Source organism: Sciurus vulgaris (genome assembly GCF_902686455.1).
Source record: "Sciurus vulgaris genome assembly, chromosome: 18".
NCBI lineage: Eukaryota > Metazoa > Chordata > Mammalia > Rodentia > Sciuridae > Sciurus > Sciurus vulgaris.
Genome location: NC_136479.1, coordinates 17334969 through 17350256, shown reverse-complemented (window position 1 = coordinate 17350256; position 15288 = coordinate 17334969). Strand labels below are relative to the sequence as shown.

General features: G+C 47.6%; 1 protein-coding gene across 3 annotated transcripts in view; it reads left to right on the top strand.

The window, feature by feature from the left end:
* Positions 1–15288, top strand: part of GGA2 (golgi associated, gamma adaptin ear containing, ARF binding protein 2) — a 31841-nt gene that overhangs the window by 10362 nt on the left and 6191 nt on the right. For all 3 annotated transcript variants that reach the window (XM_079121182.1, XM_079121183.1, XM_079121184.1), the window contains exons 4-14: positions 972–1070; positions 1611–1734; positions 3543–3646; positions 4584–4664; positions 5161–5298; positions 7858–7939; positions 9788–9913; positions 10802–10906; positions 11185–11213; positions 11603–11736; positions 12381–12538. In XM_079121182.1, the coding sequence (XP_078977308.1) occupies positions 972–1070; positions 1611–1734; positions 3543–3646; positions 4584–4664; positions 5161–5298; positions 7858–7939; positions 9788–9913; positions 10802–10906; positions 11185–11213; positions 11603–11736; positions 12381–12538 (1180 nt within the window). The remainder of the gene's footprint in view (positions 1–971; positions 1071–1610; positions 1735–3542; positions 3647–4583; positions 4665–5160; positions 5299–7857; positions 7940–9787; positions 9914–10801; positions 10907–11184; positions 11214–11602; positions 11737–12380; positions 12539–15288) is intronic.

Genomic DNA, 15288 nt, shown 5'->3' with positions numbered 1-15288 from the left:
AGTTCGGATTGCCCTCAGCCTGAGCTTTTCTGTCCTGATGCTAGAAAGCCCTGAGGGGGACTTGCCTCTGCCCAGGCCCTTTCAGCACGGTGAGGCACAGCGGGCTGCTGGGAGTTCTCAGCCAGGTTGCCCTTCTCAGATCTGTTTGTGTAGAGCAGCACTGAGCTGCTTTAGGAGGAAGAAAGGAAGATTTTATTTTCATTAGGCCTTCTCCGAGTGAGGCTGGCAAGATCAGGTGCCCAAGGGGCCAGCTGCTAACGTAAATGAGTGAAACCACTAGTTACCAGCATGTGCCCAGTCTACAGAGGACAACTGCACGCAGGTCCTGCTGACTGGTTCCAGGCCTGAGTTTGGGCCAGTTTTGTTAGAACTTTTATTTTCTTAGGAGAAAACAGAAGTCCAGATTTTTATGCGTTCTTTGAATGTTTAAATGTTGGTGGGAAAACTTACTCTTTTTTCATGGAATGCAGTGTTTTCAATTCTAGAATTGAAAATAAAGCCAGTTAAGATCTTTGAACTAAAAAAAAAGTTGGTAACTGACTTGACATGTTGAAAAACCACAGTGTGAACCATGGGTGATGCACGCAGCTCGTGTGCAGCTCGCCCCTGGAGAGCTGGTGGTGGCCTCTGGTGGAACAGTTCTCGGCACTGCATACCAGATTTCTCCCTCTGGGGAGTCGGTGATCCTCAGACCATTTTCATCAGCCCTAAAGGTCCCTTACAAGTGAGGTCACCTTAGGCTCCAGACACAACCCACAAGATACTACATGGGCACAAACTTAGCAGTGTTGAAAGGTGATATTTTTTTCCCTTTGATCTGAAAATGTTTCCTTTTTCCAAAACTTCAGGGTCCTTGTAAGGCTGGAGGAAGGGTTAGCTTTGGTCTCAGTAGTCACCGGCAGGTACTTATCAGCTTCAAGGTGAACCTCACACCACTGACTTTCCTCCTCATGAGTCCTGTATCTCTGCAGGTCCTGGAGACATGTATGAACCACTGTGGTGAGAAGTTCCACAGTGAGGTGGCCAAGTTCCGCTTCCTGAATGAGCTGATCAAAGTGTTGTCTCCAAAAGTGAGTAACTGGGCTTGGTCCTGCCCACCGCACCCGACCTTCAAACCCGTCACCCTCCACAGGCCATAGGCAGGTCTCACAAGATTGCCCAGACTGGCCATCCTCTTGACCTAGCCTTCCAGGTTGCTGGATTACAGATGTGTCCCACCATGCCCAGCTTTCTGTGCCAGGAAGTGGAGCAAAGGTCAATTTAAAAAGAAAAAATTTTAATAACTTTATTTTGTGTATTTTTTTATGTGGTGCTGAGGATTGAACCCAGTGCCTCACACGTGAGGCACGTTCTCTACCACTGAGCCACAACCCCAACCCCCATTTTGTTTTAAAGTCCATACTTGCCTTAGTAAAACACAAACATCCCCAGTGATGTGGACAAGGCTCTGACTTAGGCCCATGTATAGTGGACTTTAATTTCAACAGTTCTGGAGGTGGAAAGGGCTCTGGAACCGGGTGCCAGGTAATTTGGGTCTTTTCCAGGGTGTCAGACAGGTGATATCCAAAGTCATTTTCATATCTCTTATTCTTTCTCCTTTTTACTCTCAGTATCTCGGGGCCTGGGCCACAGAAAAAGTTAAAGGGAGAGTCATTGAAATCCTCTTTAGTTGGACAGTGTGGTTTCCAGAAGACATCAAGATCCGAGATGCTTATCAGATGCTGAAGAAGCAAGGTTTGACCCCATTGCTAACATAGTATTCCCTGGTGGTGGTGTGCTGTTACTGCTTCTGTGTGTACCTGGTAATTTGTTGAAAGATGTACACCTTGACAGGGCGGTAGAAACTGAGGTAATGTCTTTATCCCTGGAAGTGGGTGAACCTTTCCTTCTGATGGGCTGTAGTTGAGCTAGGCTCAAGATTTGTTGCTGTTCTACTTGTCTGTGTTTAGGTTGGGGACTGACTTGCTAGAGTTTTCTCACTGTCCCTTTCCTTTTGCTCTGTTTTTGTTTTGTTTGTACCAGAGATTGAACCCAGGGACGCTTAACCACTGAGCCACATCCCCAGCCCTTTTTATATTTTATTTAGAGATGGGATCTCACTGAGTTGCTTAGTGCCTCACTGAGTTGCTGAGGCTGGCTTTGAACTCACGATCTTCCTGCCTCAGCCTCCTGAGCCCTGCGATTACAGGTGTGCGCCCCTGTGCCCAACTTTGCTCTCTGTCTTGAAGAGAGCCTTCCACTGTGTTCTTCTTTGGGGGGATGGGAGGAGGTACCGGATATTAAACCCAGAGGTGTTTTACCACTGAGCTTTATCCGCAGTCCTTCTTATTTTCATTTTGAGGCAGGGTCTTGCTAAGTTGCCCAGGCTGGCCTCAAACTCCTGCCTAGCCTCCCAAATGACTGGAATTATAGGTGTGTGCCACTGCACCCAGCTTCCTCCATATTCTCGCCCCTCCTAACAGTAGGCAGCTGTCACTTGTTACTTAGGAGGGCGAGGGCGGTCTCTTCCAGTTAAGCCTCTGTCGGGCAGGCACCGTTTCCCTGGGTGTTGGTGTGATCGCCCACCATCCTGCCCCTTTCAGGTTATAAATCCTGCCTCTGCCCCAGGGCACATGGTTGTTTTTCCTTCTTCTTTTTCTAGCTGCAGTGGGTCCCTCAGTGCTCTCAGGGCTGCAGGGTTTGTCACCCTTCTCCCTGAAGTTTAAAGGCGGCTGTTCTGCGGAGAGAGAGAGAAGGATTTAGGTGGAGAGTCTTGCCTTCAGCCTCTCTTTTTTTTTGGGTGCTGGGGATCGAACCCAGTGTCTTGTGCTTGCAAGGCAAGCACTCTACCGACTGAGCTATCTCCCCAGCCCCTGCCTTCAGCCTCTCTTTGCAAGCCTCTGGAGAAGAGCTTGTGTCCCTTGTTTTGCAGCCCCAGGAGTTCTGCACTGTTCTGGTCAAGTTATCCTTACCAGCGCTGCCTCCTCTGCTCCTTGGAGGCACTGCCTTGTCTTAGATGCCTGTTAATTTGGTGGTTGTCCTGGGATCTCAGCTGTCTCAAGAATTGGAGAAACGTGGTTAGATCTCAGGTGTCTAGTGTTTGGTTTTTGATGTCGGGGTGGCAGTTATGCTGGTTCCACTTTTGTGTGTCCCGTCAGGAAGCTGAGAATCTGAATTCCTTTTATGTTGGGCCTTTTAGCAAAAGGAACTGGGTTCAGGGTGGGTCATTTTTCCCTGTCGTGTATTCGAAGAGCATTTTTAGGAGCTTCATCAGGGGCCCTTCAGTTATTTCTGGGCCCTGGGAGGTTATACAGTTGCGTGGAGCGAGCATTATTTTTATAGCATGGCGCCCACAGAGGATAGGCCTCGGGTCTGATTGTGGTTCCTTGCATTTTCTGAGTGAGATGATGCACAGCCTCTGTCAGAACTTGGGTGTCTCTTTTTAAGGATACTGATGTTTTCCTAGTATCAGGATCTAAGGGGTTCTGGACTTTATGCTGGACCCCATTAAAGTCACTGCATACCCATATCTGTATCTCAACTTTGTGAAATGCATATTTCAGGAATCATAAAACAAGACCCTAAACTACCAGTGGACAAAATCTTACCCCCACCTTCTCCCTGGCCCAAGAGCTCCATCTTTGATGCTGATGAAGAGAAGTCAAAGGTAAGGAAAGCCTCCCTGGCCTCCAGTCTGACCGGACTGCTTCCTTTGGATGCTTTCCCTGAAATATCCTCTGATCTCTGAACCAGAGTGTGGGGAGATAGGGTGGCGAGTTCCATCTCTTTACCAGGCTCTTAGGCATGAGGTCGCAGAAGATCCAAATGTGTTTGTGACTGGACTGGATAATAAATGACACACTTTTGTGCTGTATCCCTTATCTGGGGGGAAGAAAGGTGCCAAAGCATAACCCAGGGGACTGTGGGATGTGGGGTCCATATGTGTGATATTGGGTTGGGACTTGGGGAGAGGAAAGGGTCAAATATTGGTGCACATCATTTTTAGTGCTAATAAGCCTGATACCCGCTCCTGCATGCCCACTGTTGTCCTTCCATTGTGGCCTCCCCAAATTGTTGGTCCTTAGCCATCAGAAAGGAAAGGAAGAGGAAGGCAATCAAATTGGGGATTGTGTGGGGACAGTGGTGCAGCATGATGTCTAAGAAAGGTCGAGCCTGCATTCCAGGAGTGCAGTCCCACCTTCCAGCCAGCCAGCTGTGTGACTGAAGGTCTGTGGTCCCCAGCACCCCCAGCACGTTGACCTTGGAGCCCAGTAGTGCTCTGAGGCAGGGGCTGCCCTGTGCACTGAAGGATGGCCCCTACTGGTTGCCAGAAGCACCTCCTCTTTATTGTGACAACCAAAAATGTCTCCAGACTTGGCCAGATTTCTGCTAGGGGCTAGGATCCTCCCGTCCCACTGCACGGGAGCCCACAGTCTGTCGTTAGGACGGCCACAGTCTCCAGCACAGCATCCCTGGCAGCGTAGTAAGATGATGCACTGAAGCGTGCGGCTGTTACCAGTATGAAGGCTTCTGTTGCTGCCACTTCCACTCTGGGCCAAGGGGAATCAACAGTGTCACCCCCTCCTCTTGTCTATGTTCTGCAGCTTCTGACAAGACTTCTCAAGAGCACCCACCCTGAGGATCTTCAGGCAGCAAACCGGCTCATCAAGAATCTGGTCAAGGAGGTGGGCACTCTTCTAGCTGGTTCTGTTACGAGCATTTGGCCAGGGCTGGGGGCGGTGTCACCCTGTGCTGGAGGTGAAAATGAGCAGCTGGCTGGGAGAGGGAGCATCTCTTCGCCCTGAGTGGGGAGGAGCCGCGAGCTGCCCGAAGGGTAGCAGGTTGTGCTCCTGTGCTTCCCAGTTCCTGTCTGTCAGTGTTGTGTAGATGCCAGCACTGGCCAGTGACAGGCATGTTGGTGTGGGCAGAGTCCAGGTTTGGGAGTTTCTTTTTCCAAACAGTTGCGGTTGGTGTGCAAGGGCGTAGGTCACCAGGCCCCCACCTTGCACTGATGCCCCAGGAATTCTGGGCTCTGAGTGTTGTCTTCATCCTCTAGATGAGCACCCCACTTACCTGGTGTGTAGTCCTGAGCCCCCAGCAGTGTAGTACCTCTTCCGATCCCCTGTTCAGGCTGCATCCAGGGCTTCTACTCTCTGACTTGGGTCCTTTTTCTCCCAAAAGGAACAAGAAAAATCAGAGAAGGTGTCCAAAAGAGTCAGTGCGGTGGAGGAAGTGCGGAGCCACGTGAAGGTGCTGCAGGAGATGCTGAGCATGTACCGCAGGCCAGGGCAGGCCCCGCCAGACCAGGAGGCCCTGCAGGTGACTGCCAGCTCTGACTCGGCAACCTCCCCTGCTTGTCAAAGTGTGTCTGATACGTTCTGACCTCTGTATGTCCACAAAGTTATCATCGTCATCAAGATAATAAATGTGACTGTCACCAGCCCCCACCCCCAGAATTCTACACCCCTTTGTCCTTCCTTCCTTCCTCTCTTCCTCATCCCCTCATCCCCATCCCCAGTCAGCCTTGCTTCCCCTTCTGTTCTGGTTGGACTCCTGTGTGAATGAATTGACACAGGAACCCCTTGGTTTCTGTCTGGCTCTCATTTGGTGCCCTTCTGACAGCCGCTCCTGTTGCCATGTGTAGCTCCTGGGTCTTATCCCCAGGACTTGCTACTCTGTGACTGAGGCTGGTCTGTTGCATGAGTGTAGCACACTGACACATCTGTTGGTTATTAGGGTTGTTTACAGCTTCGGGTGATATAAGCTGCTGTCAACAGTGGCATACGATGTTTTGTGTGAACATGTATCTTCATTTCTCTTGGGTAAATGCCTGGGTGTGGGACTGCTAGATCATAGATCATATTCTAAGTGTGTGGTTAGCTTTCAAGAAACCGCCAAACTATTTTCTTAGTGTTTGCCCATTTTACACTCCTAACAGCCATGTATAACTGTTCTAGTTTATTTATGTCTTACATACCGAGAGCAATCTTTCTTTCTTTCTTTTTCTTTTTTTTTTTTTGGCAGTGCTGGGAATTGAACCCAGGGCCTTGTGGTTGCAAGGCAAGAACTCTACCAACTGAGCTGTCTCCCCAGCCCTAATCTTTCTCTTTGATAACACTCTTGAGATAATTAACGTACCAAAAAAAGCAGCCATCACTGTTATCTAATTTAAAAAATTTCAATCAGCCCTAAAAGAAACCCTGTACCCTGTATCTGTGTGAACCTAAGTTCTAAGTTTTGGGGGGTATACCTAGGAAATGGAATGGCTGTATCATGTGCTGACTCTGTTGGACATTTTGAGGAACTGCCAACTGTTTTCAAAGTAGCACCATTTTATAATCCTACCAGCAACTTATTCAGAAGGGTCTCAGTTCTCCACATCCTGCCAACACTTGTTATCTTTCTGAAGACAGCCGTTCTAGGTGTGAAGTAGTGGCTCATTGTGACTTAGTCTGATGGCTAGATCATTCTTTCATGTGCTTTTGGACCACTTGGCTATCTTCTTTGGAGAAAGTCTGTTCAAATCCTTTGCTGTTCTTTAAGTGGGTTATCTTTTTATATTTAAATGATACGAGTTCTTTATGCATTCTGGATACAAGTTCCTTATCAGACAGTTTTCTCCTGTTCCGGGTTGCTAGTTGATAGCATCTTTTGAACCACAAAAATTTTAACTTCAATGAAGTTCACTTCATTTTTTTCTTTTGTTGCTGGTGCTTTTGTTGTCCTGTGGAGGAAGCCACCTGGGCAGTGGGGCACTACGGTGCTGCCTGAAGTGGCCATTCTTGGTTTCTCCTGCACTTGGCTCTCTGCCCCCCTGCAGGCCTCCCTCGGCCTTCCCTTTGCAGTCCAGCTTTCCGTCTCTGTGTTGGAGAGATGGCCTTCACGTTGCTCCTTTGCTTACCTGTCCCTCCACTTCAGAAGACTAGCAGAAACAAACTAGAGGCTTTCCCAATTCCAATTTCCTGAGAGTAAAATTAGTTGGCCAGCTTGGTTTGTGTATGTGCCCCGGCTGACTCGTCAAAGACTGGGATTGGGCAGAGTTAGGGAGAAAATCACGCTGGCCATCCTCGGCAGGTGGTGGGACAGGAAGGGTGACTGGACTTGAGCCAGGCAGACACTCCAAAGCCCATCTCTCCCATGGTGAGGTTGTGCCAGGGTCCTTCAGGAAGGTCAGTGTGTTGGACTTTTAAACAGCACAACTTCTTCACACAGCAGAGACAGGAGAGAGGCAGAGGCAGCTGTGAGGGAAACCTGGAGTTCGCTGAGGTCCCTTCAAGGAAGAAGTCTAGGACTGGGGCTAGAGCTCAGGGGTAGAGCACTTGCCTGCATGTGGGGCCGTGGGTCTTATCCCCAGGACTGAAACGGGGGGAGGAAGGATAGGAAATCCGAGCAGAGCTGTGTGTCCTCAGCAGTGTGAGGAGGGTGGGCTCTCCCGCCATGAGAACAGGCCCCAGGTGAGATTGAAGAGAGCGAGGCTTAGCTCTCGGGGAGCCCTGTGGGCGGACTGAAGGGATCAGGGCATCAGACAGCAGCTGGGATGGGGAGTTCAGACACTAGTTAAATCAGGGGAGGTCGCCATGGCAGCTGGTCTAGCCCAGGGTCAGGGAGAAGGGCTTGAGGAAGAGATGATGCTGTGCACCCAGAGACAGTGGGTTCTTTTTTGAGCTCAGGTCTTTTAAAATCTTTTTAAACTTTAATTAAAAAAAAAAAAATCACATAATTATAGTGCATACTTTTTCTGAAGCTGATTGCTGTCAGTCATGAGTGAGGGGCAGACTGAGGAGGCCTCCTGCAGCCCCAGACTCTGCTGCACACTTTAGTGGTGGCAGCTGGGCCGGGTGGGGCCAGGTGTGTGTGAGCCATGCTCTTTCTCCCCAGGTCGTGTATGAAAGGTGTGAGAAGCTGCGGCCCACGCTCTTCCGCCTCGCGGGCGACACCACTGAGGACGACGGCGCGCTGGGTGAGCAGTCCTGGCCCAGTGGCCGTGCCCAAGAGCAGCCGGCCGCTCTCCCTGCCACGCTGCCGGGGTGCGGGGGCGGGCCAGGGCGGCTTTGGTTCTGTGGGAGAGGAGGGTCTTGGTTGGCGGCGAGCCGACTTGAGAGTTCCTGGGCTTGAGCAGGAACTCAGCAGATCCAGAAGTCCAGAAAGGGGCGGGAATTTATCATGAGATCAGGTGTGCAGCCATCCCCCAGGGGCCTAGAAACAGCGCCCTACCTCTTCTCCCCACAGCAAAAATAAGTCCCTGACTTTAGACTTGGCTGGATCTCCGTTCTTCATATCCTCCCAGCCCGCTCCCACCCTATGGTGATGTTTGTTTTTTGTTTCTGGTATTTCTTACAATTGCCAGTTAGATCAGGGCTTGATCAGATTCAGGTTCAGTTGAGGGAGCAAGAACACATTGTAGACAGAGTCCAGGAGGCCGGGCATCAGGTCACCTACTTTTGTGACGTGATCATTGTCTGAGCATTTCTCAGTGACGGCAGTGAAGTCAGAGTGGACAGAGCCGTTTGTAAATGTCTCACGTGTCAAATGAAGACCATTGTCCTTAGTTCCCAACCTCTGTTCACGGCCAGAAAATTTGAGGGAACCGAGCAGTGGGTCCCTCCTGAGAAGCACTCTTCCCACCCGCTGACCTGTGGTGTCTGTCGCCGCACATCACCCTGGTGCTCTCGCTGTTCTGTATTTCCCAGAGAAAAGCCTAACCGTGGGATGCTTGGTGCAGTTTTGGAATTGTGTGTAGTTTATACTCAGTGTTTCAGTTTGGATGTTGTTTCGTTGGAAATACTGGACCTACATTTGCGAGTTTATAAAATGTGAAGGTCACAAAACTAATTCACATACCAATTTGTTCTCCAAACACTTTTTTCCTCCCCCACCCCTATTTTTTGTGGGATTGGTGATTGAACCCCAGGCTTCAGACCTGCTAGCCAGATGCTCTGCCAATGACTAGATGTCCAGTCCTTTTCCTTATTTTACTTTGAGACAGATCTTGCTAAGTTGCCCAGGCTAGCCTTGAGCTTGTGGTCCTCCTGTCTCAGCCACCATTGTCTAAAAATGCTCTCCAATAACTGAATAAAGTCATAAGAAATTCTTTTAACATTTGTAGCCACATTGACTAAAGTTTCATGTTTTAATTTTTGTTTAATTAAAATCAGAGTTGAAAGTTTTAGTTCCCAATGAGTCATATCTCCAATGCTTACTGTCAGCCCTTGTGGTTGACAGTGTAGACATGGTGAAAAAGTTTGTTTCTCCTGCAGTGGGAACTAAGAGTATCAGGGGGGCTAGGGTTGTGGCTCTGTGGTGGAGCACTTACCTCGTATGTATGAGGCACTGGGTTACATCCTCAGCACCACATAAGATACATAAATAAGATAAAGGTATTTGTCTATGTACAACTAAGAAATATATATTTATAAAGAAAAAAGACTATTAGGGTTGCCAGGTGCTGTGATCCATGCCTGTAATCACAGAGACTTGAGAGGCTGAGACAGGAGGATCCCATGTTTGAGGCCAGCCTCAGCAATTTAGCAAGGCCCTAAGCAACTTAGTGAGACCCTGTCTCAAAATCAAAAATAACAAGGGCTGGCTGGTAGCTCAGGGGTACAGCACCTTGAGTTCAATCCCCAGGACCAAAAAAAAAGTAAGGGGGTGGTTCAGTGATGAGGTCTGATAGGGGCCTAATCCCAAAGTCTGGACAGAAGGCATGGATATACCTACCCATGTGAGGGCCGCTGTATGAAATGGGCTAGAAAGGACTGAGATCATTGGTAACTAAACAGTCGGTTCTGATTCTCATCTTACTATGCAGCGGAGATTCTCCAGGCAAATGATCTCCTCACCCAGGGAGTTCTGCTCTACAAACAGGTGATGGAAGGCCGTGTCACCTTTGGGAACACAGTGCCCAGCTCAGTAGGAGACATACCTGTCTCTAGAGGTGTGTAAATGAGCTCTTCCCTACCTTCTGTCTGGGGGCAGCCTTCAAATCCCATAAAAGAAATGGGCCCTAAGAGTATTGTGGGTTATGGCATAGAAACCATAGAAGTGAGAGAATTTAATTCTGTTCTCTTTCCTGTCAGAACCAGCTTCACATACGCCTGCTTCTACTGCAGGAGCCATTTTGAAGTGACTGCCAGGCTGGACCCCAGCCGTGGCTACCTGTGGAAGCAGAGGCTGTGTTGTGCCTGGGTTTGAGTCCTTGTGAATGCTCACAGGAGTTAGAGACCAAAGGAATGGTCTTCCTCTGTGGCTCCCAGTGCCAGAGGCTAGCTGCATTAGAACCTGGAACACTGCTTAAAATACAAATTCTTCCTTCTCTGGCTTGGAGCTCCTGAAAGATTGCTTGGTGGTAGACCAGAGTGTCTGTGTTAATCAAGCACGACAGGTGATTCTGATCAGCTGCGGTCAGAAACCTCCAAAAGCCTCTGAACTAAAGAAGCCCAGGTTGCTGCTGCCCAGACTGGTCGGACCTTTGGAGGAAGACTGATCTCTGGGATGGGAAGCAGACTTGGCTGCTTCACAGTACAGAGGTCAGCTCAGGCTGTGTGTCAGGAGGTGGAGGGTGGTCCTGGGTGTGTCGAGGATGGAGGAGATAGTGTCCTTTGATTAGGAGAGGGCCTGAGGGATGCAGACTTAAGTTGAGATTGTGTGTGTGTGTGTGCATGTGCGTGTGTATGCGTGTGTACGCCTGCACACACTGAGGATCAAACCCAGGGCCTCACACATGCTAGGCAAGCACTCTACCACTTACTTACACCCCCAACCCTTGATGGAGTGGAGACTGTTCTCATGTCTGATGTATTCTCTGACCCTGTCTCTTTTCTAGTCTTTCAGAATCCAGCAGGCTGCATGAAGAACTGCCCCCTGATTGACTTGGAGGTGGACAGTGGGTCTGAACAGTCTTTGCTTCATCAGGACCTGGCAGCCTTAGGTGAGTGTGGGTGTTTATGGGGCTCGAGCACAGAGTGAACCTGAGTAGGGAAGAGGGTAGCTGGGTCTTCCTCAGGGTGCACATTGCTGCTTTAGGGTAACTCAGGTATACCAGGCAGTTCAGAGAGGTCTCTTTGTACATATGGGTTACTCTGGCCACGGGTGAGTTGAATGACCTTGTGTAAGTTGTTTCTAAAGGTCTAGAAAGGGTGGGCATGTCCCTGATCTCCAGCTCACATCAGGCAGAGTGACTGTTGCATCTGTGTTCCTCTCTTACAGGGATCAGTGATGCTCCTGTTGTGAACAAGGTAAAGAAGCTCTTGCTAGGGTCCAGGGAGAGGAGAGGGATCTCACACCTGCCTTTCTGAGGCAGCACTGCCTGGTGGGGAAGGGTCATTGCATAGCCCTAGAGGGCATGGAGGCCCAAAGCTCCTCCTCACCCGTCTGTCTGGCTCAAATTCCCAGGGACTGACATCTTTGCCCCTCCTTAATTCCATCTTCTGTTGTATAGTCTCCTGCTTCCTGAAGATCTGCTCAGGGCTCCTGTATTCTCCTGCCCTGTCTCTCCTCCTGTCTGAGTACATGTCCTCAGCCTGGGCCTCAGCAACTCTGACAGGTTTGGGAGAGCTGTGCCACGGTACTACCATGGCTGACTGCTCATCCCCTAGCCTTATTTTAGTCCTTCTCCACTGGACAGGTCACCAGTCAGAACTGCTGTAAGGAAAAGAAGAATCTTGCTGCCAACACACTGCCAGGTGGTGGAGCTCAGAGCCCTGCTGCAGACAGGAACTTGCTGGATCTCCTCTCACCACAGCCGTCTCCTGGTCCCCTGTGAGTCTTTTGGGCAAGGGAAGCCCAGGTCCGGCTCCCGTGTGCAGCTCCTCCTTGCACTCTGAGTCAGCAGAGGCCTCTGCCCTGAAGGGCTGTGCTTTGTGGAGACCGCATGTGCTGCTTCCCCTTTCCCCACGTTCTCCTCATCCTAAGCCTTAGGAAATGCACGCTCTGCCCAGGAAATCAATAAAGGGTGTTTTTTTTGTTGTTTTTTTTTTTTTCTTTTTTGTTTTTAAGGTCTTAGAAAAAGTAGATGATGGTGATGATTTTGAAACTTTCTTATTTATTTTTTCAGTTGTCATGTAATTTGAAGTTATGCAAAACTCAATCACTAGACCAAAGGCCCTAAATCCACTGTCTAAAAACAACAGGGAAAGTTCTTTCTTTGCTTTCTCCTATACATGTAGCAATACATTATTGCTTGCTTTTGCACATCTTTATCAGTTTGCATATATTTGCCTCTAATAGCTGTGTTATAATTCATCGTGTGAATGTATTTAAGTCACTTGCCTTGCCTGGACATTCTGTGTGTGTGTGTGTATTTTCCCTTCCTCATCTTACTCTTCAGAAAACCAAATCACAGATTCCTGGAATTCTTTGTAGTTATTGCTGGTCTTTGACATTTTTTAAAAATTTCTTTATAGGAATTATGTCCCACAGAAAAGTATCCCCAAAGAAGTGCCACCGGGTACTAAGTCCTCTCCAGGTTGGTCCTGGGAGGCTGGCCCTTTGGCTTCTTCCCCGGCTTCCCAGAACACACCTCTGGCTCAAGTGTTTGTCCCTTTGGAGTCTGTGAAGCCCAGTAAGTACGATTTTGTTTTTTTAATTTTTAATTTGTTCTTTTTAGTTATCTATGACTGTAGAATATATTTTGACATATTATACATACATGAAGTATACTTTCTATTCTTGTGGTTATACATGATGTGGAATTACGCTGGTTGTATATTCATATATGAACATAGGAACGTTATCTGATTCATTCTACTGTCTTTTAAAATTTTTTTAGTTGCTGGCGGTCCTTTATTTTATTTATTTATTTATATGCAGTACTGAGAATCAAACCCAGTGCCTCACACATGCCAGGCAAGTGCTCTACCACTGAGCCACATCCCCAAACCCTACTGTCTTTTCCTATTGCTGTTCTCCTCTCTTCCCTTCATTTTCCTTTATCTGAATAATGAACTTTTCTTCCCCTCATCCCTTATTGTGTGTTTGTCTCCAGTTCCATCCATTTACCAACAAATGCCATAATCTCATTTTTCTTTATGGCTGAGTAGTGCTCCTTTGTGTGTATATATTTTTTTTTTTTTTTTTTTTTTTTTTTTTGGTACTGGGGATTGAAGCACTGAGCCACATCCCCAGTCTTTTTTTGTATTCATTGAGAGACAGGGTCTCGCTGAGATGCTTAATGCTTTGCTGAGTTCCCGAGGATGGCTTTGAATGCTCCATCCTCCTGCCTTAGTCTCCTGAGCCACTGGGATTACAGGCATAACACCACTAAGCCTGACTTATATACCACATTTTCTTTATCCATTTATCTGTTGAAGGGTACCTAGGTTGGTTCCATTGCTTAGCTATCGTGCCCATAAAAACAGTTTTATCCTTTTGTTTTCCTTTTCTGTTAGACTCCTGGCTGTAAGAGTGGTCCTTAAATTTGGGAAGATGAATGGTGATTTTGCCTGGGGACAGAGGATAAGAGGTGGCGTCTTGGTCTTCTAGCTAGTATGTTTCTTAAAGTCTTCTCTTAGGATTGTCACTGTAAGGGATATTGGCAGGCAGAATTTAATGAGGGCACTTAAGTCTACTGAGGGACATGCTGTTCACTCATTCGCAGTTCAACACGGACTATTTAATGTGGCCTACATGACCGAGAAGAGGTGGAATTCAAAGGAAAGGAAGTATTTGGCTGTTCTTTCTCTAAGGATCCTCATTAAATCCAGAGTAGATATTACCTGAATTATAGAGGAAAGGAAACCAAAGGCCCAGCCAGTTAAGGTGACAGCCTGTGGTCACTGTAGTAATATGTGGAGCAACTGTGACCTAGCTGTAAGGGTGTACTTTTCCAGAGCACAGTTCCATGGAGGCCCAGTGTGGGGAGGTCAGAGAGCAGAGGGCCTTGGAAGCCAGGCACAGGAATTTAAACGTGGTGGTAAGCAGCTGGTGCTATTTGCACATTTCCTTTGTTTATTTATTGACTTTGATGGTGCTGGGCAGTTGAACCCGGGACTTCATGCATGCTAGGCAAGTGCTCTACCACTGAGCTATGTCCCTAGCCCTGCTTTATTAATTTTTTTTATTTTAAAAATAATGCATATAATGTTAGTTTCCTGGTTTCTGTAATTATACCACTAGTATGTAAGATATTAACATTTGGGAAAGTTGGGTGAAGGGTATATGGGAATTCTTTGTACATTATTTTTTAACTCATAAGTCTAAAATGACAGTTTTTTGTGTGTGTGATTTTTTTTGTTTTTGGTACTGGGGATTGAACTTGGGAGTGCTTTACCCCTGAGCTATATCCCCAGTCCTTTTTGGTTTTTATTTTGAGACAGGGGTCTTGCTGAATTCCTGAGACTGGCCTTGAGCTCACAATCTGCCTGCCTCAGCCTCCTAAGTCTGTGGAATTACAGGCATGTGCCATCATACCTGGCACAAAACAAAGTTAAAAAGTAAAAAGCAATAACACATATTCAATGTAGAGTTTTAGAAAAGTAACGTTATCTAGACCATTTCCAGCTGGACTGAGGTGGAAGTTTTGTTAATGTCCTTTTTATTCTGTGCGGATATTGAACCCAGGGCCTCTTGCATGCGAAGCACATGCTGTACCACTGAGCCCTTCTTATCATGCCCATGTATGTGTGTGTGCATGTAGTTCTTCATAAATCGACATCACCTATGTGTAGACTATTTTGATATCTGGTTTTATTTATATTATAAGCTTGTAGCATTTTTTTATGCTCTTAATTGGCCTTCAAAAACTTGATTTTTAATAATTCCATGTATTATATCATTAAATAGTTGCACCATTATTCATTTATTCATTCCTTTTTTTTTTTTTTTCTTTAAGTGATACTAGGATTGTACCCAGTGCCTAGCATGTGTTAGACAGGCGCTCCACCACCAGCCCTGTGTTGTTTTCTTTTGAGATAGGGCCTCACTGAATTGCCCAGACTAGCCTCAAACTTGTGATCCTCCTGCCTCAGTTTCTTGAGTAGCTGGGATTGCAGGTATGTGTCATTGGGCCCAGTGCCTTTCTGAAGGCTGATTTGTTTCTTCTTCTTTGCTATTAAAAACAGTGGTACGGTGGACATCTTTGGATGGCCTTTCTTTGTGGTCTCCTAATTCTCAAGCTATATATATTTTTTTTCTTTTGGTACCTTGGATTGAACCCAGGAGTGCTTGGCCTCTGAGCCACATCTCCAGCCCTTTTTTATATTTTATGTAGAGACAGGGTCTCGCTGAGTTGGAACTCACCATCCTCCTGCCTCAGCCTCTCAAGCCACTGGGATCACAGGCGTGCACCACTGTGCCTGGCTCAAGCTATATTCT